The following is a 27,742-nucleotide window of genomic DNA, read 5'->3' as shown; positions in this document are numbered from 1 at the left end:
AAATGCCCACTTAAATTTGTCCTCATCTTGACATTTGAGGGGGGGTTGCCCCCTAAAACAGTTTTTTAGCCGAAACAAAAAAAACACGTATTTCTTCATTTGGGCCCGTTTATACACACACCTGCCAAGTTTCATGGAAATCGGAGGAGGACAAAGGGGTCAGATCCTCACTTCAATTTGTCCTCATCTTGACATTTGAAGGGGTTTTGTCCCCTAAAACCGTTTTTTAGCTGAAACAAAAAAAAACATTTAATTCTTCCTTTGGGCCCCACTACACGCCTGCCAAGTTTCATGGAAATCGGAGGGGGACACTTAGATAACCTCCCTTGTTAGTCTTACACTTTGTAATTATATAACACTGCATATATTATAATGTTTTATTTTAATTTGTAAAACTGTAACTGTAGAACAATTGTATAATTTTTGTATAACATTTCTATCTTGTTATATGTGTTAAAGGTTTCATCCTGGAATGGAATGTCTCAGATTTATGTGTGTTTTCATTTCCAATACATTCGAATGAATACGTATTCGTTTCAATGGCATTTACAAAATCACCTCTGACATTTTATGTTAAACAAGTAAGATTATTTTTGTGCACGAGTGTGTTAGCCGATGCGTAGCAAAGTATTTTACGAACAACACTTGAAAAAAATTCTTGTAGGACTAACGAAAAATTTCTTTGTAATCGAAGATCATAATACCTTATTAAGGTGTGGTAATATTATAATGGGATGGGATTGAGATATGAAACTTTCGGACCCGGATCCAGATCCGAAACTTTCAGACCCGGATCCGGATCCGTTTGGCCATCCCTACTACCAATCACTTCCCAACCATGCCGACAATCACCCAACGTTGGCCCAACAATGTGTGCTACATTATGCGTAATAATTACTCCTTGGTCTTTAATGGAATTCACTCTTTTTACAAATTCACCGTTAATACCATATTTATCATTTTGCACATTGTTGCTTGCTCTGGTAAATACAGTGATGTGCGTCTACGCGTAAACAACGATAGTGTACATTCTACACGTAGACTATATTATACACGTAGATTACGTAATCTATGTAAACAACATGGCGAAAGGTGATAACTTAGCAAAGAGCACCTTGGAATTAAAAGAAAATTATACTGCGTATCAGTTGCTGATGTGTGTGGAGAATTTTTCATACTCTTTCTTTCAAATTCGAACAATTTCTCACCTAGGAAGAAACCTAATATAGGACATATTCTAGTGCTTTATGGGAAAAGACCACTCTTGCCTCACGACTGCCATCTGTTGTTGTTTCTTGCATACAATTTATCTTCTTCCATAGTTGATGATAGAAGAGAAGAGAAATTTTGTTGTAAATAGGGTTCTTTTCATTTCGTTAGGAACCAATATAGTTGAAAATGTCACTTTCCTTTCATGAAACCCTTGAAAATTAATTTTAATGCACTTTAGATTGTCTACGTAGTCTATGTAAACTACAACCCAATGTAATCTACGCGTAGATTACGTGTAGATAACGCATGTAGACGTAAACTTATAGTCTACGGCACATCACTGGGTAAATATAACGTATGAACATTTATTTAATATTAAACCTGAGATCATTCCCTACACTCCACCTATGAACCATGTTTATATCAGTCTGTAATTTCCTAGTATCCGTAATATCTCTAATAATAATAATATTATAATACATTTCCATATAGTGAGGGGCTTTATACTTTCAGTATCTCTGCCATCGTTCCATTAACAGCAGATCTTTTACTTTACCTCTGAAATTTAAGGGGTTGTGCATGCGATGTTCGCAGGCAATGTGTTCCATATTTTCGGAGCCGAAATGGAGAAAGACGAATTGTAGGCCATGGTTGAATGATAGGGTGAATTAAGATTGTTACACTTACAGGTAACATATTCGTGAACTTCCCTATGAAAATGCATTTTTTCGAACAGGTACTGCGGTTTATCTTCTGTCAGTATACTACAGATAAAACAGAGATAGTGCAACTTCCTTGTGTTTGCCATAGGTAGAACCTGATTATTATTAAAAAATGGAAGAACATGATTAACTTTTTTTATTTAAAAAATATGTCTGAAGCACGCATTTTGCACCATTGGCATTGTTTACTGAGCTTTTGGAGAGTTGAGGGCCATAAACATTATCACAATAATCGAACAATGGGTCGATTAATGCCTGGATGAGTCTTAGCTTGCATTTCTCAGGGAGGAAGTCCCGGAAGCGGTCCAATTCAAAATTTCGTCAAAAATTGAGTCCCAAGATTTTTAGCAGTGTTGTTATTCCTGACAATGTGCTTTTGCTTAGCACATTTGATTATTTTGACATAGAGATGCTGCAAGGAATTGACATTGGCATGTCCAACGTTAGTGTGGCCAGGGGAGACAAAACTAAATATAATTTAGGCACCAACCTCTTTTTCTCAGTACGGCCTCCATGATGGCTCAGTGGTAGTTTCGTTGCCTTGTAATCAAGGAACCCCGGGTTCAATACCCGGTGGACACACAAGTGGTTCGGATCCCACTTTAAACTGTAGGCTCAGTCCGGATTAGCCTTACTGTGCATAATGTGGACTTGAAACACCAACTCAATCAATCTTTTTCTCAGTAACTAACATTTTTATTTCCAAATACAGTCTAAGAAAGTCATGAATCCAACTTAAATAAAGCTGCACATTTTGAAATGTGACCTTAAGACATCTAATTTATTAATTAATTAATACTAGATTGGATTAAAAGTAACAACCATGGTAGCTCAGTCATTAGGGCATCTGACTACCATGCAAGAGGCCCAGTTTTGATCTCCGTCAGGGAAAACAGGGTTTATTTCCACCTGTGCAAGTGGCTCCGGTGCCCACCCTGCATGGTATAAAGTGGGTACCTGGTGGAAACTGGGGGCTAAAGGTGGCCAGGGGCGTGGTGTTGATCATGTCACCCCCATATTCGTCCATGATCAAGAAAGTTTGGGGCCCTAACACCACACCCCTACACACCTTCATAGCATGGTGTAAAGCGCAGGGAGCACTTTATTTATTATTATTATTTTTGATTAAAAGTAACTAGTTCTTACACCAGGGTGACCACTCAAAGAAGACTGAACCGATAACAGCATGCATAACTATGCAATATATTCTAATATGTGGTAGACTTAACTTTATCGCTGCAGATTTTAAAGTTTGACATGTTTATTCTGATTTATTGGTACACGTGATACAGATAACGCACTCATTATTTTGAAACAAGGTAATGGAAATTTCAAGAAACGAAATTGAAATATTAAAAAGAAAGAGCTGATTTTGAAATTTCAGGCACCAAGTGAACATTTTCAGGCATTCTGTAATTTTCCCTGCTTGTGACTTTCATCATAACATATAATTAGCTACTACTTGAATATGCCAGGACTTCATAAATTCATATTCTGCACATAAGATCTAAACTTTCATGTTTTACAAAAATGTAGTAATTATTATAAATTTAAAAGGAAATATTTAACACTCTCTTCACTTGAAGGAAAAAGTAAAAGTAAACATCCTGTGAATTTTACACTGATATTTTATTAATATATTTTTTACACAAGCAGCCCCAACTTTTCTTGTATGCAAAGATAAAATTTTGAATCATTAAAGCTAATAGCAATGATATTTTAGAGACATTGAAATTTATGACTGCATGTTACTCTTGCGACATTTTGTCCAGTTCCTTTTATAATAATTTATGGGCTAACATATTTTAAGAGCCAAGAGAGATATTGAAAATTTGTTTAGGGAAGAATGTAACCATGTGTATGACACACAAAATACATATGTGGCTATTTGGCCAACATTATTGCAACCTCAGAAATATATATATTTTAAAGAGTCCAACAAGAATAGTTTTATTACACAAAAATATGAGTTGAGTGTTTCATATTGATGTTACGTACGTCGTAACATAGTCACCAAATTTCAAATATCACTAAAGAAGAGCACGAGAGAGATTGCAGCTTTGTACTAGATCACATTTGGCATTATGCATTAAATATTACACTACTTTTTACAATAGTAGATGCAGTAATCATATCTCTCTCGCCATTAATTTTATTTTGCACCAACAAGTTGAACATGTGGCTATGTAAGGACTGCCAAATCCAATATTGAAATTTTCTGAAAAATGTTTCCAAGATAATCATGACGGCCATCTCCATGATATTTTTGTGGGTACAGATTCCACATCTTGTAAGATGTTTAAATCACTGCTCAGATGTTACATTTTGAATGTTTACCTCTGAAATAAGGTTTGAACCCCCAATGAAATCTCACTGCACTCCTTTTGACCCCATAGGGATGTAACCGTCTGTCCCTCCTCAGTTTTCACGTTGGGTAGCACCCGTTTCAATGAATTTCTGACACTGCAAGTAGACCTGATCGCTGCTCTCTTCAAGAATTTCTAGACAAACTACCTTGCATACTCAGATATTTTCTAGAACCCCACTCCTTTGTCTTGGCTAATTAAAATTAGTTACCTGCTGTCTCTACAAGGTTTTACTTTGAAAGAAGATACACCAACAGGCTGCAGAATGTAAATCTTCTTCCACTCCAGATCTACATGCTGGTAATTTTTGTGGTGAATTCATCTTATATCTCGAAAGGACAGAATTTTGGTATACAACACATGAACATACCTTGCTTTCTTTTGAATGTTTCTTCTCCAGGTGTGTGTGCACCTTTCCTCTTCCTATGATATTTTGGTTTCAGTCTCCATGATGGACTACCTTTCTTTTCAAAGCAAATGTATTCTTGAACCCAGTTCTGCCATCTTCATTGTTTTTGGTTAGTACAAATGGGCCTGGTCAAAGCGAACTATTGTAGATGGCAGCAGCTCTGTTGTGTCCCCACGCTTTTGATCGGCATTTGTTCTCCCATTTAAATACATGGTAAATTTGATGCCGAACGTGCTGCTATTACATTAAATTGCAAGCTTAATATCGTCTTGACCTCAGAAATGATGTCTGAACATGATACGAGTAGTTGAATAATCTCCGCTGTGAAAGTAAGACTTTTGAAAAGACGATCGTCAACAACAGAAAAGATATCGGAACTCAAAAAATTGGTTGCAGAGAGAAGTAATTGACGTCAAAAGAAGAATTTGATGTCAAATAGAAGAAAGAAGAAGAAGCCTTCCTTTCTTACCATAGAATAATTGATGAAAGAAGAAGATGCCATTAAGGAAAAAGAAGAAGAAGCCGATTCCTTTTCAAATATAAGAAGAATATAACTTATGTATATTCAACCCTGCTATATATTTCTCTGTACCGTGTTAAGTTTCAGAATATAGACTCGCCTTTAAACATATGCTTTGGCTATAAACGCTTTCTCGAACCAAGAACCCATTAACCCTGAGATTATAACACCATTAAGCCTTGTTTCCATGATATGAAAAACTCAATATGCTGACCAAGGCAGAAATTTATTTTATTATAAAACATAAACTAAACTTAACGTTTCAACCTTCTAGCAAGGTCTTCTTCAGACTCTGTACCAAGTACAAATGTAACAAGGAAGACACAACAGGACGATATATATACACAAAAATACTCCCCTCCAGACTATTAGAAAGTAGTTCTGGAACAATGTAGCAGGTGGCTTTTCCTTGTCAAATGTACTTGAGTCAGAAGAAAACCTTGCTAGAAGGTTGAAACGTTACGTTTAGTTTATGTTTAATAATAAAATAAATTTGTTCCTTGGTCAGCATATTGAGTTTTTCCTGAGATTAAGTTGTATGTAGCCGTGGTATAAGTTTATTTAAGAAGTGCACCTCAAGGGAGGCAGCACTCATCACATAAGAATGATGAGTTAGGAAGTCATTGCAGCCCAACATATCTTTGTGATGGCTACTTAGAAATGATCAAATATAGCAGGTTTCAAAAATTAAAAGAAGTAGCTATAATAGGGGATCTGCAACTATCAACCTTATTAAAATAGTGTTTTTTTGCAAACTTATCAAATATTCTTCTGTTTTAAAGAATTTTTGGCAGGTTTTACCAACGTAAACATTTATTTGTCGTAGGTGACCAAAGCAATACATGGGTACCAAATTGGAATTTTGGTCAGGCAGCAGGTTTTGCATATGGCCAACTCAATTGTAGTATCAGCATCATTTCATATTTTTAAAGTGTGTGTGTGTGGGTCGGGGGGAAGAGTTAGTATAGCAATATGACTGAATTATTGGAGAGTGTACTTGTAACATGTTCATCACATCATCATAACTTTCTACTTTGTACAGTGTGACCCATGAGTATTACCGTGCAAATTGTCCATTACCATGTTCGTGCGGTTTCGTGACAACGTGCGTGACAACTTCTACACCAGCATACATAAAAATCCATCGCTTAAAAACACATAGGATGTAAGGGAAAAATTAATGAAAATAGTTAGGGACAATTTGCCAAGCAATACTAGTGGATCCCACTGTACAATAGAGAAGGAACCAAATATTTATTTTGATGGTGTTGTCAAACACTTTCCTTTCAATCCAAGGCTCCTGCATTCAATCCGCTGCAGAGTTCGAATTGTACTTTCAACTATTAAGTCTAGTCCACATTGGCCTAAATGGGCTTAAAGCAAATTTTGAATTTGATTTGACAAAGTTATGTATCCATTAGACCTTTCCTTTAAAAAAAATACATGAAATTTATGGATTGACTATGATAATAACGTGACTTTCCACTGTATAAAAGGGTTCATCGACCATCGTTAGAGATATATATTTATGGTGAATATGGTGAATATAAGATCAAGATTTTGGTACAAAAACTTGACATATATCGGGATCAGAAGCGGTACATTCCTAGTCATATCATAAATTCTGTTACGAAGTTAATAATGAACTACAGGCACAGTGAGCAAGCTAATGTATTAATATTTGAATGTTACAAAGGGCCAACACAGAGCACCAATCACTGTTCAAAATGGCCACCTCTGGCCCGAAGTCTGTGAGGCCTGTCATCGATGACAACACGCACGGTCTCGAGGGGAAAGTCCGCCGCTGCCTTCACAAGAGAACGCTTGAGACTCGCAAGGTTTGGAAGCCTCTTCCTACAGACCGTGCCCTCCAAAACGGACCACAACCTGTAGTCCAATGGGCTGCTGGAGGGCCAATCAGCCGGAGCAATGAAATCAGGCACATTCCTCTGAAGCCACTCCTGTGTGGTCTTTGCCTTGTGGGCCGGTGCTGAGTCCTGCCGGAAGCTCCACGGCTCATTGTTGAACATAGTGCGGATCAACGATTTCACAAGTGGCTCCAACACTGTCGCTTGGTACACTTTTGCAGATGTTTTCACACCATGTTCAGAGAAGTGGAGGTCAGTTGTGCCATCGTACGAAACCCCCAACAAACCATCACTGAGGCGGGATGATGGCCTCTTAGGATCCGGGGAGTGTTTTCACGAGCATCCTGGGATGTCGAGGCATAAACACGGTCGTTTTGACGATTGTAAGACTTCAATCGTGAAGATTTTTTCGTCCTTGAGAAGAATCCTCCTGTGGCCACCATTTGCGTAACGCTGAAGGAGTCTTTTTGTTTTCTGCTCCCTCTGGACCTTAAGCTGTGGAGTGAGGAAGTGACCAGTACTTCGCCGATAAGCGCGGAGTCCTAGGTCACTTCGGAGCACATTTTCGAAATGTTCAGCTCTCGAGCCATCACTGCTTGTTTCCTGACAGGATTTCGTCGAATCCGTGCAACCACTGCTTTCACGAGCTTCTGGCTCCTCACGCTGCGAGGTCTACCTTTCCTGGGGCGGTCCTCAATTGTCCCCGTGTCACAGTATCTGTTGATGGTCCGATGCACGAACATCCTGCTGATATTAAGCTTTTTCAGGGTGTTGAAAATGTCCGATGGTGATTTGCCATCTTTGTGCAGTGCGATTACTGCCACACGGTTCTCGTATACACCCCGACTCCATTCGACTCGCAGTGAAATTCACCTTTCCGCTACCACAGCCAAACACACAATGCAATGATGCTGGTTGTTGTTTGATCCAACATTGCTGGGTTACCTTGGCAACCAGTGTTGCCATCCCTGTCTAAACTTTGTAACAGAATTTATGATATGACTAGGTAGAATGGCATTTCGGTGTTAAAATGGTGAATAATAACCTAAAATTTATTAAAGGCTATACTTATTACACACAATTAACATTTCACTTCTAATAGCACATTTATATTGTTACCAGAGTATTAAGTTTAAGCCTATGTAACGGAGTCCATTTTTGCTTTGAAATATTTGCAACAGAATTAATCAATTTTCCATAATTCACAGAGCTCAGACCTCAGAAGGTGTCACGTCGGGGAAAAAAATCGCGTTTAAGTGTTTATTTCGCATTTTGCAGTTCATTTCGCATCATCATCTCGTGATAAGACGTGGTAGCAAAAGGCACCTTACACCTTTCAAAAACATGAGAAGCTAACACACATTTCGTGTTTTCGTCAAAGACTAAATATGCATGCCCATTGCCATCATATATTATAGCGAGCTGTGTACAGCTGGGAATAGCGTACAAAACTACCATTGTTAAAATTACTAGTTTGCAAGTACCAAAATAGTGGAAAATTAAAATTGATACCCAAAATATATTCCTAGACGAGACGAGTGTTTATGAGGCGATACGAGATCGAGAAGTAAATAGGCATTTTCAACTTGTGACATCACCGAAAACGAGACAGGTCTGGTATAATATGCGAAACTAGGTCTAGTTTCAGTTCTACTCATTACAGGAATTATGTTGTTAAATACTCTTTTTGAGTGTCTCCGCGATGTTGTACTTACTAGTAATCAAGGAGCCCCGGGTTCAGTACCCGGTGCAAGCACATAGTAGTTTGTATCCCACTTTAAACTGTATGTCCAGTCCGGATTAGCCTATCTGTACATGACTTAAAACAAAATTTCAAACCTAATTCTCTATATTTCTATTTTTGTTATTTAACGCCGCTCTTCTTCCACTTTCGGCTAATCGCGACGACGAGGAATGAGTAGATGCAATTCATGAAAGGACACTCACCAAAAAGGCTCAGGCCCGGATTGTAACCCGGAAACTTGGGTGGTGAAATCGACCACGTCGGCTCTAGATATTTAGCGTTTGCGGAGGAATACCTCGGAACAGATTCGATTAGAGGACTTTTTTTTTGCAGCCATGTGTTGAAACACTTACCTTATTCGCAACTTTCTATCTCCACACCATTTCTAGTTGAGATAAACTTGTTGAAGTTGACTCGATTGTGTCACAGCCGTCTATTGTAACTGTGATGATAGATTTGGGAGCTTCGAGCGTTGAGTTTCCGTTCCTAAAGTGGGAATCGTTATATTCGGAGACAGAAACGTTCGAACATCATCTGATACGAAAACCGTGTTCATGTTCTCCTTTAACATTACCATCAAATGAACAGCAAATGAATAAGTTTATATTCAAAGGAAGACTAGAAAATGAATTTGTTAAAAATAGTAAAAATAACCTTGAAGCTGTACATGATTGATACTTACTAGCATATCTGTGATTTCGAATGCAGAAGCTTTATTTTAAACTAGAAACGACGCCTTGGTAGGAGATATTGCGCAGGTCTGAATTTTGGTACAATGGGACATCTGCGTCCGCTGCAACTTGAGGTTCGTTGAGAGCATCACTCGTACAAAATTCAGTTGTGTATGTTCAATCCAGCGATCACGTGTGTGTAATTGTCAAATTTCTGCTTCTTTCGCAGAAGGTAAGTTTTCAGCTAGTTTGTGTCCTGTATATTTTTGTAGCAAAGGTTTCACTTGTTCAAAATTTGCAATCCAGTAGTGCTGTGTCCTGTATATTTTTGTAGCAAAGGTTTGACTTGTTCAAAATCTGCTATCCAGTAGTGCATAATTGTTTCTTCGTTTTCGCTGCTATTTTACGTATCCAAAGTTCGACAACTGAATGCGAATTATTGGAATCCTGAATCTGACATCTGAATCTTAAACTCGATAATAGAATCCTGTTTCAGATATCCGAATCCTGGATCCGCTATTCGAATGCTGTATCTGATATACCAATTCTGTTTGTGAATTCGATGTTCGAACCCATAAACTAGAATTCGATGTTCGGATCCATCAACCAGAATTCGATGTCCGAATACATAAACCTGAATTCGATGTCCGAACCCATACATCTGAATTCAATGTCCGAACCCATAAATCTGAATTCGATGTTCGATTCCATAAACCTGAATTCGATGTTCGAATCCATAAACTGAATTGCATGTTTGAATCCACAAACCTGAATTCGATGTCCAAATCCATGAATCTGAATTCGATAGCCGAACCCATACATCTGAATTCCGGTGTCCGAACCCATAAATCCGAATTCATAAATCTGAATTCCGGTGTCCGAATTCATAAATCTCAATTCCGATGTCCGAATTCATAAATTTGAATTGCGATGCATGCCCGAACCCACAAACCTGTATTTCGATGTCCGAATGCACAAACCCATAAACTGAATTTCGATGCTCGAATCCATAAACCAGAATTCGGTTGCCCGAGCCCACAAACTTGAATTTCTATGTCCGAACTCATAAACTGAATTTCAATGTTGGAATCCATGAATCTGAAGTCGATGTCCGGATCCATAAACCTCAATGCGGTGTCCGAACCGGAGTCACTGTGAACATACCAAGGTGTGTACTTAGGGATGGTGCTGAGATAAGTCTCAGCTTCATCTTGAAGTGATTACAGCGACAAAATAGTGAAAGAGAATGCATTAAAGAAAAGTAATTATAAAATTTACATCGTATTTTCTCCTTTTGTTCCTTTTTCATCATTAGAAGAATGAAAGCATCTTCACAATATGAACTCATATTTGCAATTGAAAGGATATTCACGTGGACCAGTGATCTGTGGACTGTGGGTGGCTCTGGGGACCCACTGCCGCAAGTTTGACTAGTGGATGTTCACGAAACGCACCACAGACGCGCCTCTCGGTGACTCTGTGTGAAGGAACCCTTAGGGAAAGACCGTAGGCTACAATTCCATCTCAAAGTCGTTTGAAAACCAACAAATCATTAATTAACCTACGAATAAAATGGTGATACCCCGGGTGACATCTAATAATTGAGAGATCATCCCCGCCCCCCTCCCCAGAGACACCCAACACTAATAAAAATCGTGATTAAAATAAATGCTCATAGAAAAACAATCTCTTCCTTTGTCGCCTAAAATTTACCGACAGAAGTCCCTCTGAACACTCTAAAAAGAAAAACAAAGCACCATTTACCATTAGGGTAATCAGTTGGATCTGGATTTTGTTTTCTATAATTATAAATATTTTACTTATATGTAGCCGAAAAAAAAGATTTTGGCGAGTTACTAGGCTAGGAGCGATGTACAGGAATTTTATGTTACATGTTTTGAGGCATATTAGGCCTAGGGTCGGATCCGTAGGTCCAGTACCGATTAGCCTCTCTGAGCTAAAAGTGGACTTACAACAACAATTCAGTTCAACAATCTTTGATCACAGTACCGCAACTAAATTAACAGAACAAGGCGGCATTAGGGTTAACTTAGATAAGATCCAAAACGCGAAGAGAGATAAGCATGGGTTCTTGTTAACAAAATATTTTCACGCTCAGTCTAGGAACAGAAAAGTTTCCACAGAATTTGGCATTACGCAATATGCGAGACGTCCAGTCGCCCTACTTCGAAGGTCAGTCTGATTTCAGTTGGGCGACGCGTGGTCAGAGCATCGATTTCTTAGTTTCTAGACCGAGTTTCCAACATCTCCATATCCAAGGAGCTCTCCAATTGTCTTCCTGATGCTGGACCAACTTTGCGAATCCGCTAATCAAACCTACTATCGAATTAAAAATTATGGATACTCGAGTTTGAGCTCCAATTAAAAGTTAACCAGTAGATCTACATGAAAACGAGGTACTTCAAAATTTAGGTTATTCAATTTTGCATTAATGTATGGTAACCAATTTATTTTCGAATTTGCCTTCAATTTTTATCGTCGTGAGAACAAAACAGGGCCTTTTTTTTTTGGCGTTACGTTACCAATGGACCGCTCTCTTTGAAATTCTATAAATAAAAACAATGTGGTCTGATCGTGATAAAATTTCAGTATAGTTCTGATATAAAGGTTTTAACTTGGCCTTGTTGTGAAGCTCTTTGCAGCTGTTTTTAAAACCCATTATGATTGTCAGTTAACATTGCGAAACCGATTTTATTCAACGGAGCAAAGATGTGTGTTGAATGTGGCAACACATCTCGGTCGGACACGGAGTGACAGCCCACAGTTTCTACGGTTCCACCGGCATCGCTGCAGCGACAGCACGTGGGGTCTTGCCACGTTCAGTGAATCAGTTAAATTTGATCGTATCATTATAACACCATTAAGCCTTGTTTCCATGATATGAAAAACTCAATATGCTGACCAAAGTAGAATTTTTTTTATTTTAAAACATACAGGAAGGGAGAACCAGGCATCTTAAGAATAGTGAAGAATGCAAACAAGAAAAAGGAAAACAGAGAAGGGGAAGAGGAGGGGATTATCTACGAAGTGAAGTGTAAAGAATGTCAGAGTGTGTACATAGGAGAAACGAAAAAGAAGCCGAACTTAAGAGAGACAGAAATGCGATATTTAAGCACACGAGAGAAACAGGACATGACATAGAGTGGGTTGAGGCTAAGCAGATACGAAGGGAGAAGAGAATACTAGTCAGAAAATGGAAAAAGGCCAAATAGAGAAGAAATGTGAAGAAGACACAATGAACTGGAATGAGGGACCGATGATAAAGAATGGAAGAAGGTGTTAGAAGGAGTTGAAAGGACAAGAGCGAAGGAGGAGTGAAGATGGAAGAGGAATAAAGAAAGAAAGGATAAGGAAAAGGAGCGTAAGATAAGGAGACCAACCACGTTCCAGATGAAAGGAAATGTTTATCTAAATCGCCTGTTAGGTGAAACAACAGTTGACAGGAGAAGGCCACCAGCTGGAACACCTGGAAAGGAATGTTCCAGATAAACAACTTTCTAATAATCTTGTGTCTGGAGGGGAGCATTTTTTGTGTATATATATGTTCCTGTTTTGTACCATATTTCATTTGTACTTGGTACAGAGTCTGAAGAAGACCTTGCTAGAAAGTTGAAACGTAACGTTTAGTTTATGTTTTAAAATAAAATAAATTCTGCCTTGGTCAGCATATTGAGTTTTTTAGATCATATCATATCTCATTCTCATTGTCGCGATTAACCAAACGTAGTGGAATAGCGACGCCAAGTAAAAAAAAATCAAAACACCTAAGTTATTTTTCTTATTTTCCCTATTATTGCTTAGTTTGCTGCAATGATATGTAATCCTGTATACTGCAGCGTAATTTGGGTTACTTGACTATAGGGTGCAGTTTGGAAGTGATTTTTGGTTCTATTTCTAAAATTTGCGTTGTTTGTTGCGATCCACCAATGTTTCTATCTGAATTTCACGCACACATTTCTGCTTGCAGGTCAGAGTATGGTGAAGACATTGTGACAGGGCGACATTCCCCTATGTATATAAAATCTCAACCTACGATGGCCACCCCTGTGGAGGAGACTATGGAAAATAACCAGAAGGTAAGTCAAATGCTTTTGATATTGACAGTATTGATATAATCAATACTCTTCAAATCCATAGCAGTCGAATTTTCAGGAAAAAAAAAACCTGTAGGTAATGAACAGTTTAGATTAATCGTGTTTACAAGGAAGAGTCAAATGAATAGCCTTAATTTGTTTTTTATCTAGTAGATTTCTGTATGTAGGGTTGCAAAAGTTTACTTCATTTTAGCACAGACCTATTGCCGATCTACATATATTTTCAACTTGGCGTTAGTGCTTGCATTCCTCAAGAAGAATAAGTCTTTGGAGTCCACGTCCAGTCACTTATAAGCCACTGCAAAGGCCTTTCTACCCATCTGCCTGTGAAGTTGAAACCATTGTCGAAGTTTCTCCTCCATTAGTAAACTTTCTGGTGTGGTAAGCATGCAAAAAGATATTGAATTTTAATTTGCCGAGAAATTTCTCTTAAGTTTTAGGCTGGCAGAGGGCAAGAAACCACTCCTCTTCACTGGTGCAAGTGTGTATAGGTGGCGCCATCTTTAAAATAACAAAAGTGACGTTTTGAAGCTCACTTGATTAGTATTGCAGCCTTGAGGTTGTTTTGTAAATAACAGTTAACACCTCATATATCTAAATTTGAGCTGTAGCTATACAGTCTGACCTGCAATTTTATTTGACTTTTAACGTTTTCGTGTGACTCATGTAATAATTCTTGGTTTTCCATGCATGGAAGTAATTATTTTTGCATTGATTGGATATGTCGCATTATGATACCAAAATAAGGATTTGGCGACCCTTCTTTCTAAATTTAACTCTCTAACACATGAATGTTTGCTGTGGGTTTTTATTATACCAAAAGAAGAAATGGTAAAGAAGCTTAATTAGTTTCCATATTTAGAAATAGGTATATTAACATGCATAAGTAGTGCCAAGTAAATTGTCCATCACCATGTTCACTCGCTTTGTTTTAGCCAATGAGAGCTTCAGGAATTGAAACATAACACCAAAAAAGCTAATGACAACTTCTGCACCAGCACATGTAAAAATCTATTCCTTAAAACACGTAGGGTAGGATACAAGATAAAAATTAACGAAAATAGTCGTGGAGAATTTGCTGAGTAATACTTGCGTGTCTCACTGTACGTAGAAATATGAGACACAATTCTTTGCTTTTGAAAATGTATTTGGAAGGTTTTGATTCTGTAAGCCTCAAATGTTAACATGCCGGAATGAATTTGTTAAATGCACTTAGATGTAAGGAATTGCTTACTATTCTTATTACGTCACATGGTACAGTGTGGGCTACAAAGAATCAAATCTTATGCCTCTAACCTGCCTAATGCGTAAGTACCCGTTACAATTTTAATAGGTGCTGGAAATGATTTCTACTAGCGTCTGTGTAGTTCGATATACGTTGTATAGTCACAGATAAGTATTAACTTATCTGTGGTATAGTGCACAAGAACATCATCTCGAACATCTTACGACCGAATTTCCATTTTATGTTATAGCTCGGCGTCAGTACATGGGTTGAAGTAATACATCCTAACGTTGAGGGCACGACAAATTAAAAATTAAAACTATCATACTTGTAAGTTCTATGAGCACGGATGCCAAAACCCAGGGGACGTAGTTTTCAATCACACCAATCAGAAAGCAAGTTACATTAGACTTAAAATGATAAAAAGATACACACATTTGTCACTAGTGTGACTTTTGGGGGAGTATGATTTGCCGGGATTAGGTCCTAAACAGATAGAGTATATTGGTGAGTCAAGTGAAAGGGATCCAGGCTTCCCCTGGGTCGAATGGTTTCGTCCAGTGACTTGTCAATCCGTGTGAATGTCGCAGTAACCTTTAAGATTGCATTGTGCGCTGCGAAGTTCAACGGATCCTTCGTTAAACAATGGTGCTTTGTCTCAGGAAGTTATCTCGTTGCAGGACAACGCTAGGCCACATGTAGCTATTGGGAAACCGTGCACCACCCTCCATACGGTCCGGACCTTTCCCCAGGTGACTTTCACGTGTTCGGTGAACTAGAGAGGAAGGGGGAAGATCTCAGGTTTGCTTCGGATGGTGACGTACAGGAGGCAGTCACAGAAAGTCTAAACCGATTGCCAAATAACTTGTACGAGCGCGGAAGCGCTTGTTACACAATGGAACAATTGTCCAAATGCTGTGATTTGAATTTCTGACGTATTGCAGCGTTCTTGGGATAAATAGGACTACGCTACGGTGGATGCGTAGCTCTTTTGGAAGACATTCTAATACACTCTGTAAAAAAAAAAAAAAAAAAAAAAATAGCATCACTTCATTGTTTTTGGTCGTCAGCATTTCGCTCGTGAATTATCAGTTGTTTTATTGATTTAATTCCACTTGTCGATTTGTTTTCCTAACAATTATATAAAACACTATATCTGTACAATATATTTTTATTATTTAAGTCGTAGTTACGTACATAATGCACTTGACAGAACTAATAAGAAAATTATTGCAAATATAGCTTGTGGAACGTTTTCGCACAAAGACAATTTTTGCAAGTAAAAAGATTGAACAAAGGTTTTAAATGCATCATGATATGTCAATTTGAAATGATAGTAAGTAAATACATTGACTAGTACTTAGTGTGGCCACCCCTGGCCTTCCTAAGTGCTTCCAACCTTCGAGGCATGCTATGAATGAGATTTTGACAATATTCGACCTCAATTTCATTCCAAACATGTACAATTGCTGCCATAAGTTCCTCTTTTGACCTGTACGTTTGATTACCAAGTTTTTTGCACATCATAGCCCACAGGTTTTCTATAGGATTCATGTCTGGAGAGTTGGGCGGCCACCAAAGTCTTTCAATATTCATATCATGAAACCAGTTATTCACCATCTGAGCACAGTGACAGTTTGCATTATCGTCTTGAAAAATAAAGTAGTCCAAATTCTGTCCAGAAAAATTATCTCCTGCAGTTTGTAGAACTTTCCGATTCAGGATTTCCAGATATTGATCAGCCTTAACGGTCCATGTGCAAAATGCATCCTGCCAATCCCTTTTGCAGACAAACATGCCCAAATCATAACACTGCCACAAAACTTTTGAGTTTCTAAAATACAAGATTTTGCAAGTTCTTCTCCCTTCCGCATCCACAGTTTAACCGAGCTGTCATTCCCCAGCAATTTAAATAATTTTTCATCAGAAAATATCACATGTTCCCAATCTGTATCATTCCATGCGCCATAACGTGTGACAAACTCATGTCTAGCTTTTGCATGTGCGTCAGTTAGTCTGGTTTTTTTACGTGGGACGTGTTTAGAAACACCCTGTTTCTTTAGTCGGGATACTACAGTAGCATGAGTAAGATTAACTCCCACCTTATTTTGTAGTTTATGTGCAATTTGGCGTGAACTCATTCCTCTGTTCTTCAGTGCCATGTCCTTTATCATACGATCCAGTCAAGGTGATGTCTTTTTCTTTCTGCCACAGTGACTTCTCAGTGACGATTTTCCATGTTCTTGTTACTTTTGCAGGCAGCGGCTAACTGTGGATTGATGCATTTGAAGTTGTCGACCAATTTCTCTCTGAGAATGACCATCCATATGCAAAGCAAGAACCATTCCTTACTTACGTGGTGAAATGTGACACTTTCTGCCCATTTTTTCGAGAAAACACGCTCAAATACACTACACACCACCAGAACACTTCACAAATATGATAACGTATCCAAACTGTCAATAATGAACATGTAGTTGCAACATAAAACACGTCACAAGTTGCACTACTAACAATCGTTTTACAGATTCCTGACAATTGATTACAAAGCCTTGCAGCAGTAACTGATTGCAACACCCTCTAGCGGACACTCCAAACACTAAATCAACAAAAGAATAACACCACACTACGCAGTGATACCAGACCAATACTTCAATCAATTGATTTCAAGTTGTGCAGGAAAGATGCATGCATGCGAAACTCAAAATTGTCAACATCCGTAATAAGAATACAGTGATGCTAATTTTTTTTTACGGAGTGTATAAAGACATTCTCTTCGTATTTCATAATTTATTTGACAATGAACTGAGACACAGAGAATACTTAGACTTTTGACCTAACTATTTAAGCCTATGACTTTCTACAAGAGACTATCCAAGATCGTTTAAAGTAAGAATAATCTTCATTTACCTGGCTCAGAGGTACGGTTCCTCAGTCCAGTGTTGCTACATGAAGGGAAATTTCCCTTTTGCAGGGAAATTCGGACCGAAATTTGAGCCAAAAGGGAAAAGGGAATTTTGATTAAAAATACCACAATTGCAGGGAAATTTTAAGGTCATCTGACTACATTACTACAGTTGATGTTAATTTCGATTTTCATATCCAAATTTTTATGTTATTTATTTATTTTGCTATTCTTACTTGTTTCTGCTCCTTTTAAGTTCATTGCACGTTGCTTTTATGCATCTTTGGATAAATAGTAACGATGAGGATTAACGATTAAATGGACTTATGACCCGGATTCAACCTGGGACATCTGGTCAGGAAGTGATGAAACTGAAATGTGACATTTTTTTAAAATATTTTTTATTCAAAAGAATAACGAATTCAACGGAATACTTTACTACGTACTACTACTGCTTCCACCACCACCACTAATAATGCCGCTACTACTACTACTGCTACTAATTATTATTATTATTATTGTATAATATAATTTACTTAGGTGAAAGGAAAAATTGGTCCAAAAAGGGAATTTTTGCCCTTTGGAAATGGAAATTGTGCATTCATATTGTGGCAACACTGGCTCAGTCCTGTGATGGGCAGCAATTCCCCTGGACAGGCGCTGTTTCCTAAAATGGAGAGTTTTACCTGACCTTTCCAAAGACATTCGATCTCAATGGATCTTTATGCCTAAGTCCATTTCCTCATTTTGCTCGCATTGGGTCATCACTAGCGCTCGGGTAGTTATGCACTAAAAAGTGTAAAATATGCACTTAAATGTACGCTTTAAAAACCCGTTTAATTTATTAATGCTGTATATTACAAACTACGAAAGATTACATGCCAGGCAATGAATATGCATTATTCTGAATGCTCATTCTCCACACAGATTTCTTTTCAAACAATACGGTTCTGGTTAAATGAAACCCAATACTTTACAGATCAAGATCATGATTGCATTTGATAATAACATGATGTCTCAATTTTTCGAACTTGAAACTCCTTCTGTTTTCAGCTAGAATAGTCTTATATTCAGAAAACACACGTTCCACTTCGTAAGATACAAGTGGACTGTATATAAGGGCAACAAAGTCAGACACACCAAGTTCCAGAACATCCACACGTTGTCCATGTGTATGCAGAATTTTGCAGACTTTCACCATTGTTACACACCCACTGTTCCATTTCAATGCTGCATCCAATTTCTGTACATACACAGGATCTTCAACCTGGGCGAGGGCCTCTTAACGTCTTCTATAATTTTGATGCCACATTTCATACAATCCAAGAAAAAGGAAAGACTCTCTGTATGAGAGAGAGAGAGAGAGAGAGAGAGAGAGAGAGAGAGAGAGAGAGAGAGAGAGAGAGAGAGAGAGAGAGTTTTCCCTCTCTTTCTCTTCCTCTACTTATCTCTCTCTTTCTCCTCCTCTCTTCCCTCCCCCTTTATTTTTCTCTCTCTCTCTTTCTCTCTCTCTCTCCCTCTAAAAAGAAGATGAAAAGAGAAGAGGGAAGTGAAAGGGAGAAAGAGGAGAGGGAGAGATTTTTTACAAAGAAAAAGAAAGTAGAAAGAAAGAAGGAAGGAAAGAAAGAAAGAGAGAGAGAGAGAGAGAGAGAGAGAGAGAGAGAGAGAGAGTTTTCCCTCTTTCTCTCTCTCTTTCTCCCCCTCTCTTCCCTCCCCTTTCTTTCTCTCTCTCTCTCTCTCTCTAAAAAGAAGATGAAAAGAGAAGAGGAAAGTGAAAGGGAGAAAGAGGAGAGGGAGAGAGAGAGTTTTTTACAAAGAAAAAGAAAGTAGGAAAGAAAGAGAGAGAGAGAGAGAGAGAGAGAGAGAGAGAGAGAGAGGAGAGGAGAGATCTTCTTTATTTCTGCTCTCTCTCTCTCTCTCTGTCAAAAATGGAAAGAAAGAAAGAAAGAAGGGAGATAGAGAGAGAAAAAGAGAAAGAGAGAAGAAGAAGAAGAAGATGAAGATGTAGTAGTAGTAGTAGTAGTAGTAGTAAAAAGGTAAAGAAAAGAGAAGAGAAGCAAGAAGAAGAAAAATAAATACAGTATATGCTCGGTGTTGGTTGTGGGTACAAAAATATGCACGCCATCAACTTATTTTCATACAAATATGCACCTGCATATGAAATATGCATTTTTAGTTAAAAATCCTTAAGTATGCATTTGCATGTGCAATATGCAAAATGCATAATTATCCGAGCCATAGTCATCACAATATCCCATATTTAGTTCTTGGGCAATTTTTCATATTTAAGTAATCACACTAGTCACTATTTACCCGGTTTCCAGATAACCTTGAAGTCACGTGTTGTTTGTTTACCACTTAAAATAGTTCACCCTTTTATGGGTTGCCCACTCCCTCCTATTTCAACCTCGGCCAATTGTTTAGACTTATCCGTTTCCTCATCCTTCTGGTTCGCAAAGAGACACTTGTCATGAAGTGAGGAGAGTTTAAAGTAAGTGTCAAGACTGGCATCAACCCATACCCACGAGCTCAGAGAATTTAATTAAAATATGTATACTGAATAAATGGCTCGTTGTAAAGGATGGTTGCTGAAATCCATCCGCTACAGTGTACATTTGTTTTCCTTTTGAACATCGTCCTCACTTTCATTTAACTTTCCCTTGTATATTACAGGGTGAGTCAAAAGTCAAGAACCATAGTGTTATCCATCCACTTCAGCATATATTGTCTCGTCTCTATGATATGCTCAATATGTTGACCCTCTTCAGCAAGGCACATGTTCAGACGACGCTCCCAGCTCTTCAGGACATTGAGGATTGTTGCAGCCGGTCTTTGCGAGGGCACAATCCGTTATCCTCCCTTGCAGATGGTGTAGGTCGCGAATCTTGGTGGAGTAAACAATTGCCTTTAGGTGACCCCGTAGGTAGTAATCCATTGGTGTGAGGTCAGGGAACCTCGTGGGCCACTCAACGGGGCCTCATCGACATATCCACCTCCCCGGAAACTCCAGTAAAGTTCCCTCCACATTAGTCTTACGCCGGCTTTAGACGAAAGCATTTCCTCTCTCTATAGTCGCAACCACAACCACCGTTAAGGCTCTTGTCATACCTGGACATGACAAGCGAAACGATACTATACTCTGTCCCGGGAATCTCTGGAGGGAGCGAACGAAAACAAGTCTCTGCGCAAGTAGTGACTCGAGAGGGCTCGACCAATGAACAAGTACGACGGAACGAGATTGCGTGGAGGGGTAAAAGCAACTGCGTTACCAGCCTTTGCAGCAGGGTGTACTGCTTCGCTTTCTCCCCTCCTCTACCTTTATGCGCTAACTTGCTCCACAGATTCCCGGGATAAACTATAATAGTCATCTTTGTAAGACGTCTAGTGTTCATGTTGTTGCAAAGTTATGTTTCTTTTAGTAAGAATTTTAAGCCAGGAACATCTCAACATAAAAATTTCATCCATAATAGACAGGTATGACTGAACAATGAAATTGTACTCCGTTTCGCCACGACCTCTGTCACTGAAGTTAGTTAACTTTTGGATACAGTTACGAGGTTGGGAATTCACGTCAAGATATCCCTAGTTTCTCGGGAAGAGATAACTTTTCCAAGAAGCAGCTTCGAAGGCATGGAATAATTTGCTGGATATCATTACTTATGGATATCGTGTTCCATGCGAACAGCAGATAGCTGCCAGTGGATGCCGATGCACCATATCCAATTCTGACGCAAAATTTCTTGGCACCTGTCCAGTTGTTTCTCTTTTGGTATTTTGTGGCAGGACAGGCCGCGAGGCATCACGAAAATGTCAGCTATTTTCTGTGAAATTCTCGTTTTCGATATGGAAACATTTGTTTTGTTCCTAGTAGTTTGAAATTACGTTGGAACCAGTGTTCGAATTTAAGAAAATGCAGACGGAGGTGGAGGTTTCCATCCTTATTTTCTTCATTTTGAGAGTTACTTCGAAAATGACAGGCATAAGCTGAGTTTTTCTGGGGGGAGAGGTCCGGTGTCAAGAATCCTTCATCTCAACATACGTGCCGATTTATTTCCATTTTCGGAGTTCGATAAATGCATATTGCATATGCAAATGCATATGTGAATCATATACATGGACATCTTTCATATTTTAGAGCCAAAATTGGCTCTAAAATATTGTACTACTAAATTTGTATTTTACGTCTGTGTGTTGGGCTTGTTGTCTTCTTAATGAAATGATTACGTGTGAGGAGCCCACGTGAGATCAGCGCACAGCAAGATTTCGTGGGATCTCAGGTGTTAGTGGGATTAACGCACACTATGATTACACTGGGGAACAGTGAAATTGCGGCACAGTGTTTGAGAGCTAATTTAGGGCAATTTCATGCTGCTGAATAATGATATAATAATATATTTCCTGAATTAGCTGTAATTTATGAAATAAATGCAACTAAACCAAAATGGCGGAAACATAAGACATACATATAAATGAACTTCCAACAACAATTTAATATTTTTTTCTGTGATTACAATCATTATTATAAAAATAAATTTATATAGGCCTATGATTATAATAATTAAGAAAATATGTACACAATGAAGTAACAAACCATGTGAAACGTTTTCTATACGATTTCCTGCTGTATTGCTTTTTAGGACAATCCCTCTGTAAGCTCCAAAAGTAGTCGGCCATCATGTAGCGATCCCACCGTCCCTGGTACCTTTCTTCCATTATCCTTATATCCTGATGGAACCTTTCTCCCTGTTCTTCACTAAAATCACCAAGGTTCTCAGGGAATCTGTCAATGTGGCTATGTAGAAAATGTATCTTCACACTCATATTAGCTCCCAATTTCTCAAAATTTTTCAACATAATTCCAACTATATCGCGGTAGTTTTCTGCTCTGTGATTCCCAAAAAGTTTTTGACGACGGACACAAAGCTCAGCCAGGCCTCAGATTCGATGTAAGACATGTAAGTTGTAAAATTGGCATAATTTATAATTGTACGAGTTTGTGGTGGTCCGTCAAAGATTCCTGCCTTCAATTTTTCAATACTTAGTCCTGGAAAAGTGTGGCATATATATTTGAAACAATCACCACTTGTATCTAAGGCCTTGACAAACTGTTTTATCAACCCAAGTTTAATATGCAGTGCCGGAAGGATGATTTTGTCCCTATCTATCAGCGGTTCATGAATGATATTAGCTTTTCCCACTAATATTTTCCCTTGGGGGCCAAACTTTTATCGTACAATGCTTTTCTCTAACACGACTATTCCACAAACATAGGAAACAGGGATATTTTGTGTACCCACTTTGCTGTCCTAGTAAAAAATTCAACATCTTCAAATCCACACACACGAGCCACTGATGTTCAGCATATTCATTTCTTTTCTAAAACCATTTTTATGTTTTGGTATTCTTCCTTAAGCTTTGTTGAGTGTCCGATATATTGCCTAGCAATGCTTCATAAGTTGCCTAGCAACAATTTACAAATAAATAAATAAGTTTCTTAATGGAAATTTCAGTCCATTATCAAATTTTGATATTACCGAGAAAAGCGTAGAGTAATTTTACCTCCTACATTTTCCATGGTGTGTTTATTTTTATAACTGGAGTCAATTCAACTGAACCAATCATACAATTGGCAATCACAGCTGTTTTGTGTGCTGAAACTGTTATTAAACTTTATGCCACAAAATAAAATCTTTTTTTTTGTTCCCCAGTATTATCAATAAGAACCTTCCTTCGTACTTTTCTTTCCAGACTTGGGACTGGACAACGTGTAGATTAATACACGAAGTTGGTTTAAAGGTTCTTCTATCAGCAGCTTCTATTACAGCTTCGTCAACTTTTCAGAACGATCTTCAATCAAACTTTGCAACGTACGACAGAGAATTGAGGCAACGAATAAATCTTCAGTTTCCACATATTTGTCTAAGATTGTTTTTATACGCCTGTCGGTTTCAATATACTGTTTTCTTCTCTTGCGACCTGGAATTCCTAGGTCTTTAGCTATAATTTTGGCGCTCATCTCCTCAGCGTCTTCCATCAGTTTCTGAATGACGAAATAAACATTTGGTTTATGTATTCCCACCATCCTATTTAACTTCTTATTCCAACCTCCCGCAGGGTTGTTTGTCCTGTGTCTTTGTCTATAAACATTCCACATGGTTTTCGGCAAAGAAGCATTGTCCAGCCATTGATCTACGAAATAGTCAAGAAACTGCATCAGCTTTTCATTCTGGAGAGTGATCTGCATGATGCACAGCCACGCTTCGTCAATTTTTCCAGGTGGTATCAAGGCTAAAGCTGTGCGCACACGACATATTTTCCTAATATCTTCATTTTCCTTATATGTTGTGGCTAGACGTATATTTTGTATATGACGCCAAAGGCATTGATTAAAATGGTAATTACAACCTGATAATGATGCTTGAGGAAACACTTCTCTTATTGCTTCTATTACTGCCATCTCAAAGTCTGCTTTAACATGCTGCGGTGTCTAACTACAATGTTTGAGCGCCGTAAACAACTGCATATATGTAGATTTATTTTTGTCTTCTAGTAAACATAAACGGCTGGCCATATGTTTGTTTCCTCTTCTGAACTTCCTGCATCAATAACTTCCTATTTTTTCCTTCCGTCACTTCTCCACTTTATTTGTTTTTTATTCTTTTTGGTCTTTATTTATTCTCCAGTTTCTTTTACAAAACGAGGAGTAAGGCTTCTTTTGTCGTTCTCGCGGGAACACTCAACAACTACTCTTTTAGAGAGAGAAACGACAACAATGCAATGGACAGTCTACATATGATCTTTAATTAACTTCACGTGTCAGATACTGTTGCCTTAAAATTCTGTCCAATTCTATCTTGTTAAAAAGAGAGTATAAAATTATTATTGTAGAGAACAAAAGGACATTGGAAATATCATGTTGTAATCAAGTTCAATCATGATATGTAAGTTTTGTATTTTTTTCTATTTATAAAACATCTGTGTATAGTAAGCAAAAGTGTGTAGATGAATTCAGACTGCAACTTTTACATGTATTATATGCTAAATCGTATGAGCAGTAACTGAGAGAAAAAATTAAAAAACATAAGGTATTTGTCTAAAGTGCATATTTATAGGCATATTTGCCTGGATATTTTAGGTATTTTAAGTTTGTAACTACTACTACTACTCTCTAGCCTTCTTAAACCCGAAGGTTCATGGCTGCAGCAACACATGCCTTCCATCTGTCCCTATCTTGAGCAAGATCTATATACTCTTTTCCATCCCTACCGATTTCCTTTAGGTCTATCCCAATGTTGTCCCTCCATCTTCGTCTTGGCCTTCCTACAGGTCTCTTACCATCAGGTTACCCAACAAAAATCCTGTAAACTCCTCTTTCCTCTCCCATTCGTGCCACATGGCCTGCCCACCTAAGTCTTCTTGATTTAATTATTCTAATAATATCTGGACATGAATACAAATATTAATAACTATTCGTGCACTAATTATTATCAATCCCCTTAGTTTTAGTACAGAAATCAAACATTGAATCATTTGGTTATGAACGCTTAGTATACAGATCAATAGAAAAACTTCAGCGAAATAGAAAATTAAAATGCAGCAAACAAATATGAAAGCAAGAAAATGTCATTTTGACGAAACCCAAATCGTCTAGTTTATAATGTAATGTAATAATTTACTGATTATCTCATTTACATTCCTAAACCTGGAGCTCGATCACGACACAGAAGTTACCGGGTTCGAGTCCCGTCTTAGGCGTGGATGTGCAAGTTCTTCATCAGTTGAATCCAAAAATTGCAGAAAAGAGACGCTAAAAAACGAAAGTACAAATACGAACTAAACGTAGATATTTATTTCCGCAGCATCAAAAATATTCTCATTTCTCCCTGTACTGGGTAAAATCAATGCAATCTTTACCATTCTTGTTAGTTTCCTGTGGCACCATCTCAACATTTCCGTCCCAGCTTAATCTTGGTCTTGTAGAGGTATCTTACGATCGGCTTTTCCAACAGAGATCTTGTTGACCCTGCTCTTCTCCCCAATGCCCCCGTCGAACTCTGCTTGATTTCATTATTCTAATGTGTTTAATTATATTATATTTCAAGAAAAATTACCTACGTATACTGTTACAGGCCGCATTTGATTACACTTTTGAAGTAACTGCAACGTCAGTACAATACTCATTTTGAAATTTCTTAAGATTTTTTTACTCTTTTGTATTTTTAAGTATTGCTCTTCTAGTTTACGGTTGTCAAAAGCATTTGAACATGTTTTTTTATGAATGTATTGCTTGCATTGTACAATTCTTCTTGTAGTTTACGTTTGTTACAAGGAATAAAATACTTTTTTTACGTAACGTTTCGAGAGAACATACACTCTCTTCGTCAGGCATTTGTGGTTTGATCAATGTTGCAGTTGTAATAATTGTTATAACTGTACAATTTATCAAACTACAAATAAATGTCTGAAGTGAGCGTGTGTTCTCCCTAAACGTTACATCAAGAATCGTGTTTTAATGCTTGCAACAATTGTAATGAAATATATTACATAGGCTACAATAAAATGTTTGAAATATTGATGGATGTTGTTAAACAAATAAAGTTGTAGTCTGAAAGTGCTGAATAGCTTACAAGTAAGAGTTACTTTCTTAGAGTAATGGTAACTGTAAGTTTTTGTCTTTAAATTAGCAACTATAAATAATTTCGTTACTGTTTGAGATAAGCAAAAAGCCTTTCTGGGCATGTAGAGGATTTAAAAGCAAATTATTGCCAAAGAGTAACTTATTTGTCAAAGAGTGACATATACTAGTCTGTGCCCCGAATTTCCAGAGAATTTTCTCCATCATCAGCGCAATGATTCGAGAGCGACACGAAACATTTCTCTGTCTAAGATTTTCTACCATGCCTCATGCCTTCGTCCTTCAGTTGAAGCGACTTCCTTCTGCAGTCTGTCAGAGTGAAACGCTGTTTCCTCTGAGTACTAAGTTTCCTTCTAATTGTGTGGCGCATTCCTCTTTGGCAAATTGCCCCTTTCGGTTAATGCCCGCTGCGGTTCAAAGGCGTACCACCACGGACACTTGGAGGGCGGAAAAGGGTGGGTTGCAGAGAAAAGGCTGGCTGATTTGGCATCTTGAAGCTTTTCTCCAGAGCCGCGTCGACTAATTTTGGCATAGTTGTCTCACTTCTTCTATACTGAAACGTGCATTTTGATGTAAACTCTTGTGCCTCCCCGACGGCGTAGTGGTAAAGGCCTTGTAATCAAGCGATCCCGGGTGTAGGTCCAGACTCGATTAGCCTTTCCATTCACAAAATAGACTTAAACTGACAAACCTGTGTAAACTCTTTCATATGAGCCATATTGAATGATGGCCAGGGATAGAAAGACAGCTCCTTTCTCACAGTAGCCAGCTTTTTTAAAATACGGGCTAAGAAAGCCATGGATATAATATAAGCTATGTGACATTAATACATTTAATTTTTTAATTAATACAAGTGTGGATGAAAAGTAATTCATTTTTGGGCGGGGGTAACTTTTCTAAAGAAGGTTCAAACTGTAATAGCATTAACAACTATTCAATACATTCTGATATATGGCCGCCTCTACCATATCGACGCAGATTTGAAATTAGGCTAGCAACAGTGCAAACATTTACGTATAATGGCAAGTTTATTATTGTGACACACTTAATAGAGAAAACACACAAACATAAAAAAAACGCATACTGTACTCGTTATTTACAAAAAAAAGGTAAAAAAAAGTAAAGTGCTCCCCTGTGCTTAGCACCACGCCATGAAGGCGTATAGGGAGAGTGGGGGTAACGCCCCACACTTTCTTGATCCGGTCATGAGTGGGGGTGATGTGATCAGCATCACGCCCCTGACCGCCTTTACCCCCCAGGGTTTCCCCCAGGTACCCATGTTATTCGACGCTGGGTGGGCGCCGATTTACAAAAAAAAAAGTAATGGAAATTTCCGTAATGAAATTCGAA

The 27,742-nt window shown here is 38.1% G+C and overlaps 1 protein-coding gene across 2 annotated transcripts in view; it reads left to right on the top strand.

The window, feature by feature from the left end:
- The window catches only part of Syn2 (Syntrophin-like 2), a 623,560-nt gene that overhangs the window by 14,673 nt on the left and 581,145 nt on the right, over positions 1–27,742 (top strand). For both annotated transcript variants that reach the window (XM_083109950.1, XM_083109952.1), the window contains exon 2: positions 13,501–13,609. In XM_083109950.1, the coding sequence (XP_082966076.1) occupies positions 13,544–13,609 (66 nt within the window). In that variant the 5' untranslated portion in view covers positions 13,501–13,543. The remainder of the gene's footprint in view (positions 1–13,500; positions 13,610–27,742) is intronic.

The sequence above is a fragment of the Lepisma saccharinum genome, chromosome 23, assembly GCF_977018435.1.
Source record: "Lepisma saccharinum chromosome 23, izLepSacc3.1, whole genome shotgun sequence".
In the NCBI taxonomy this organism is placed as follows: domain Eukaryota; kingdom Metazoa; phylum Arthropoda; class Insecta; order Zygentoma; family Lepismatidae; genus Lepisma; species Lepisma saccharinum.
The sequence above is the reverse complement of the archived record's forward strand: the minus strand, read 5'-3'. Positions and strand labels throughout refer to the sequence as shown.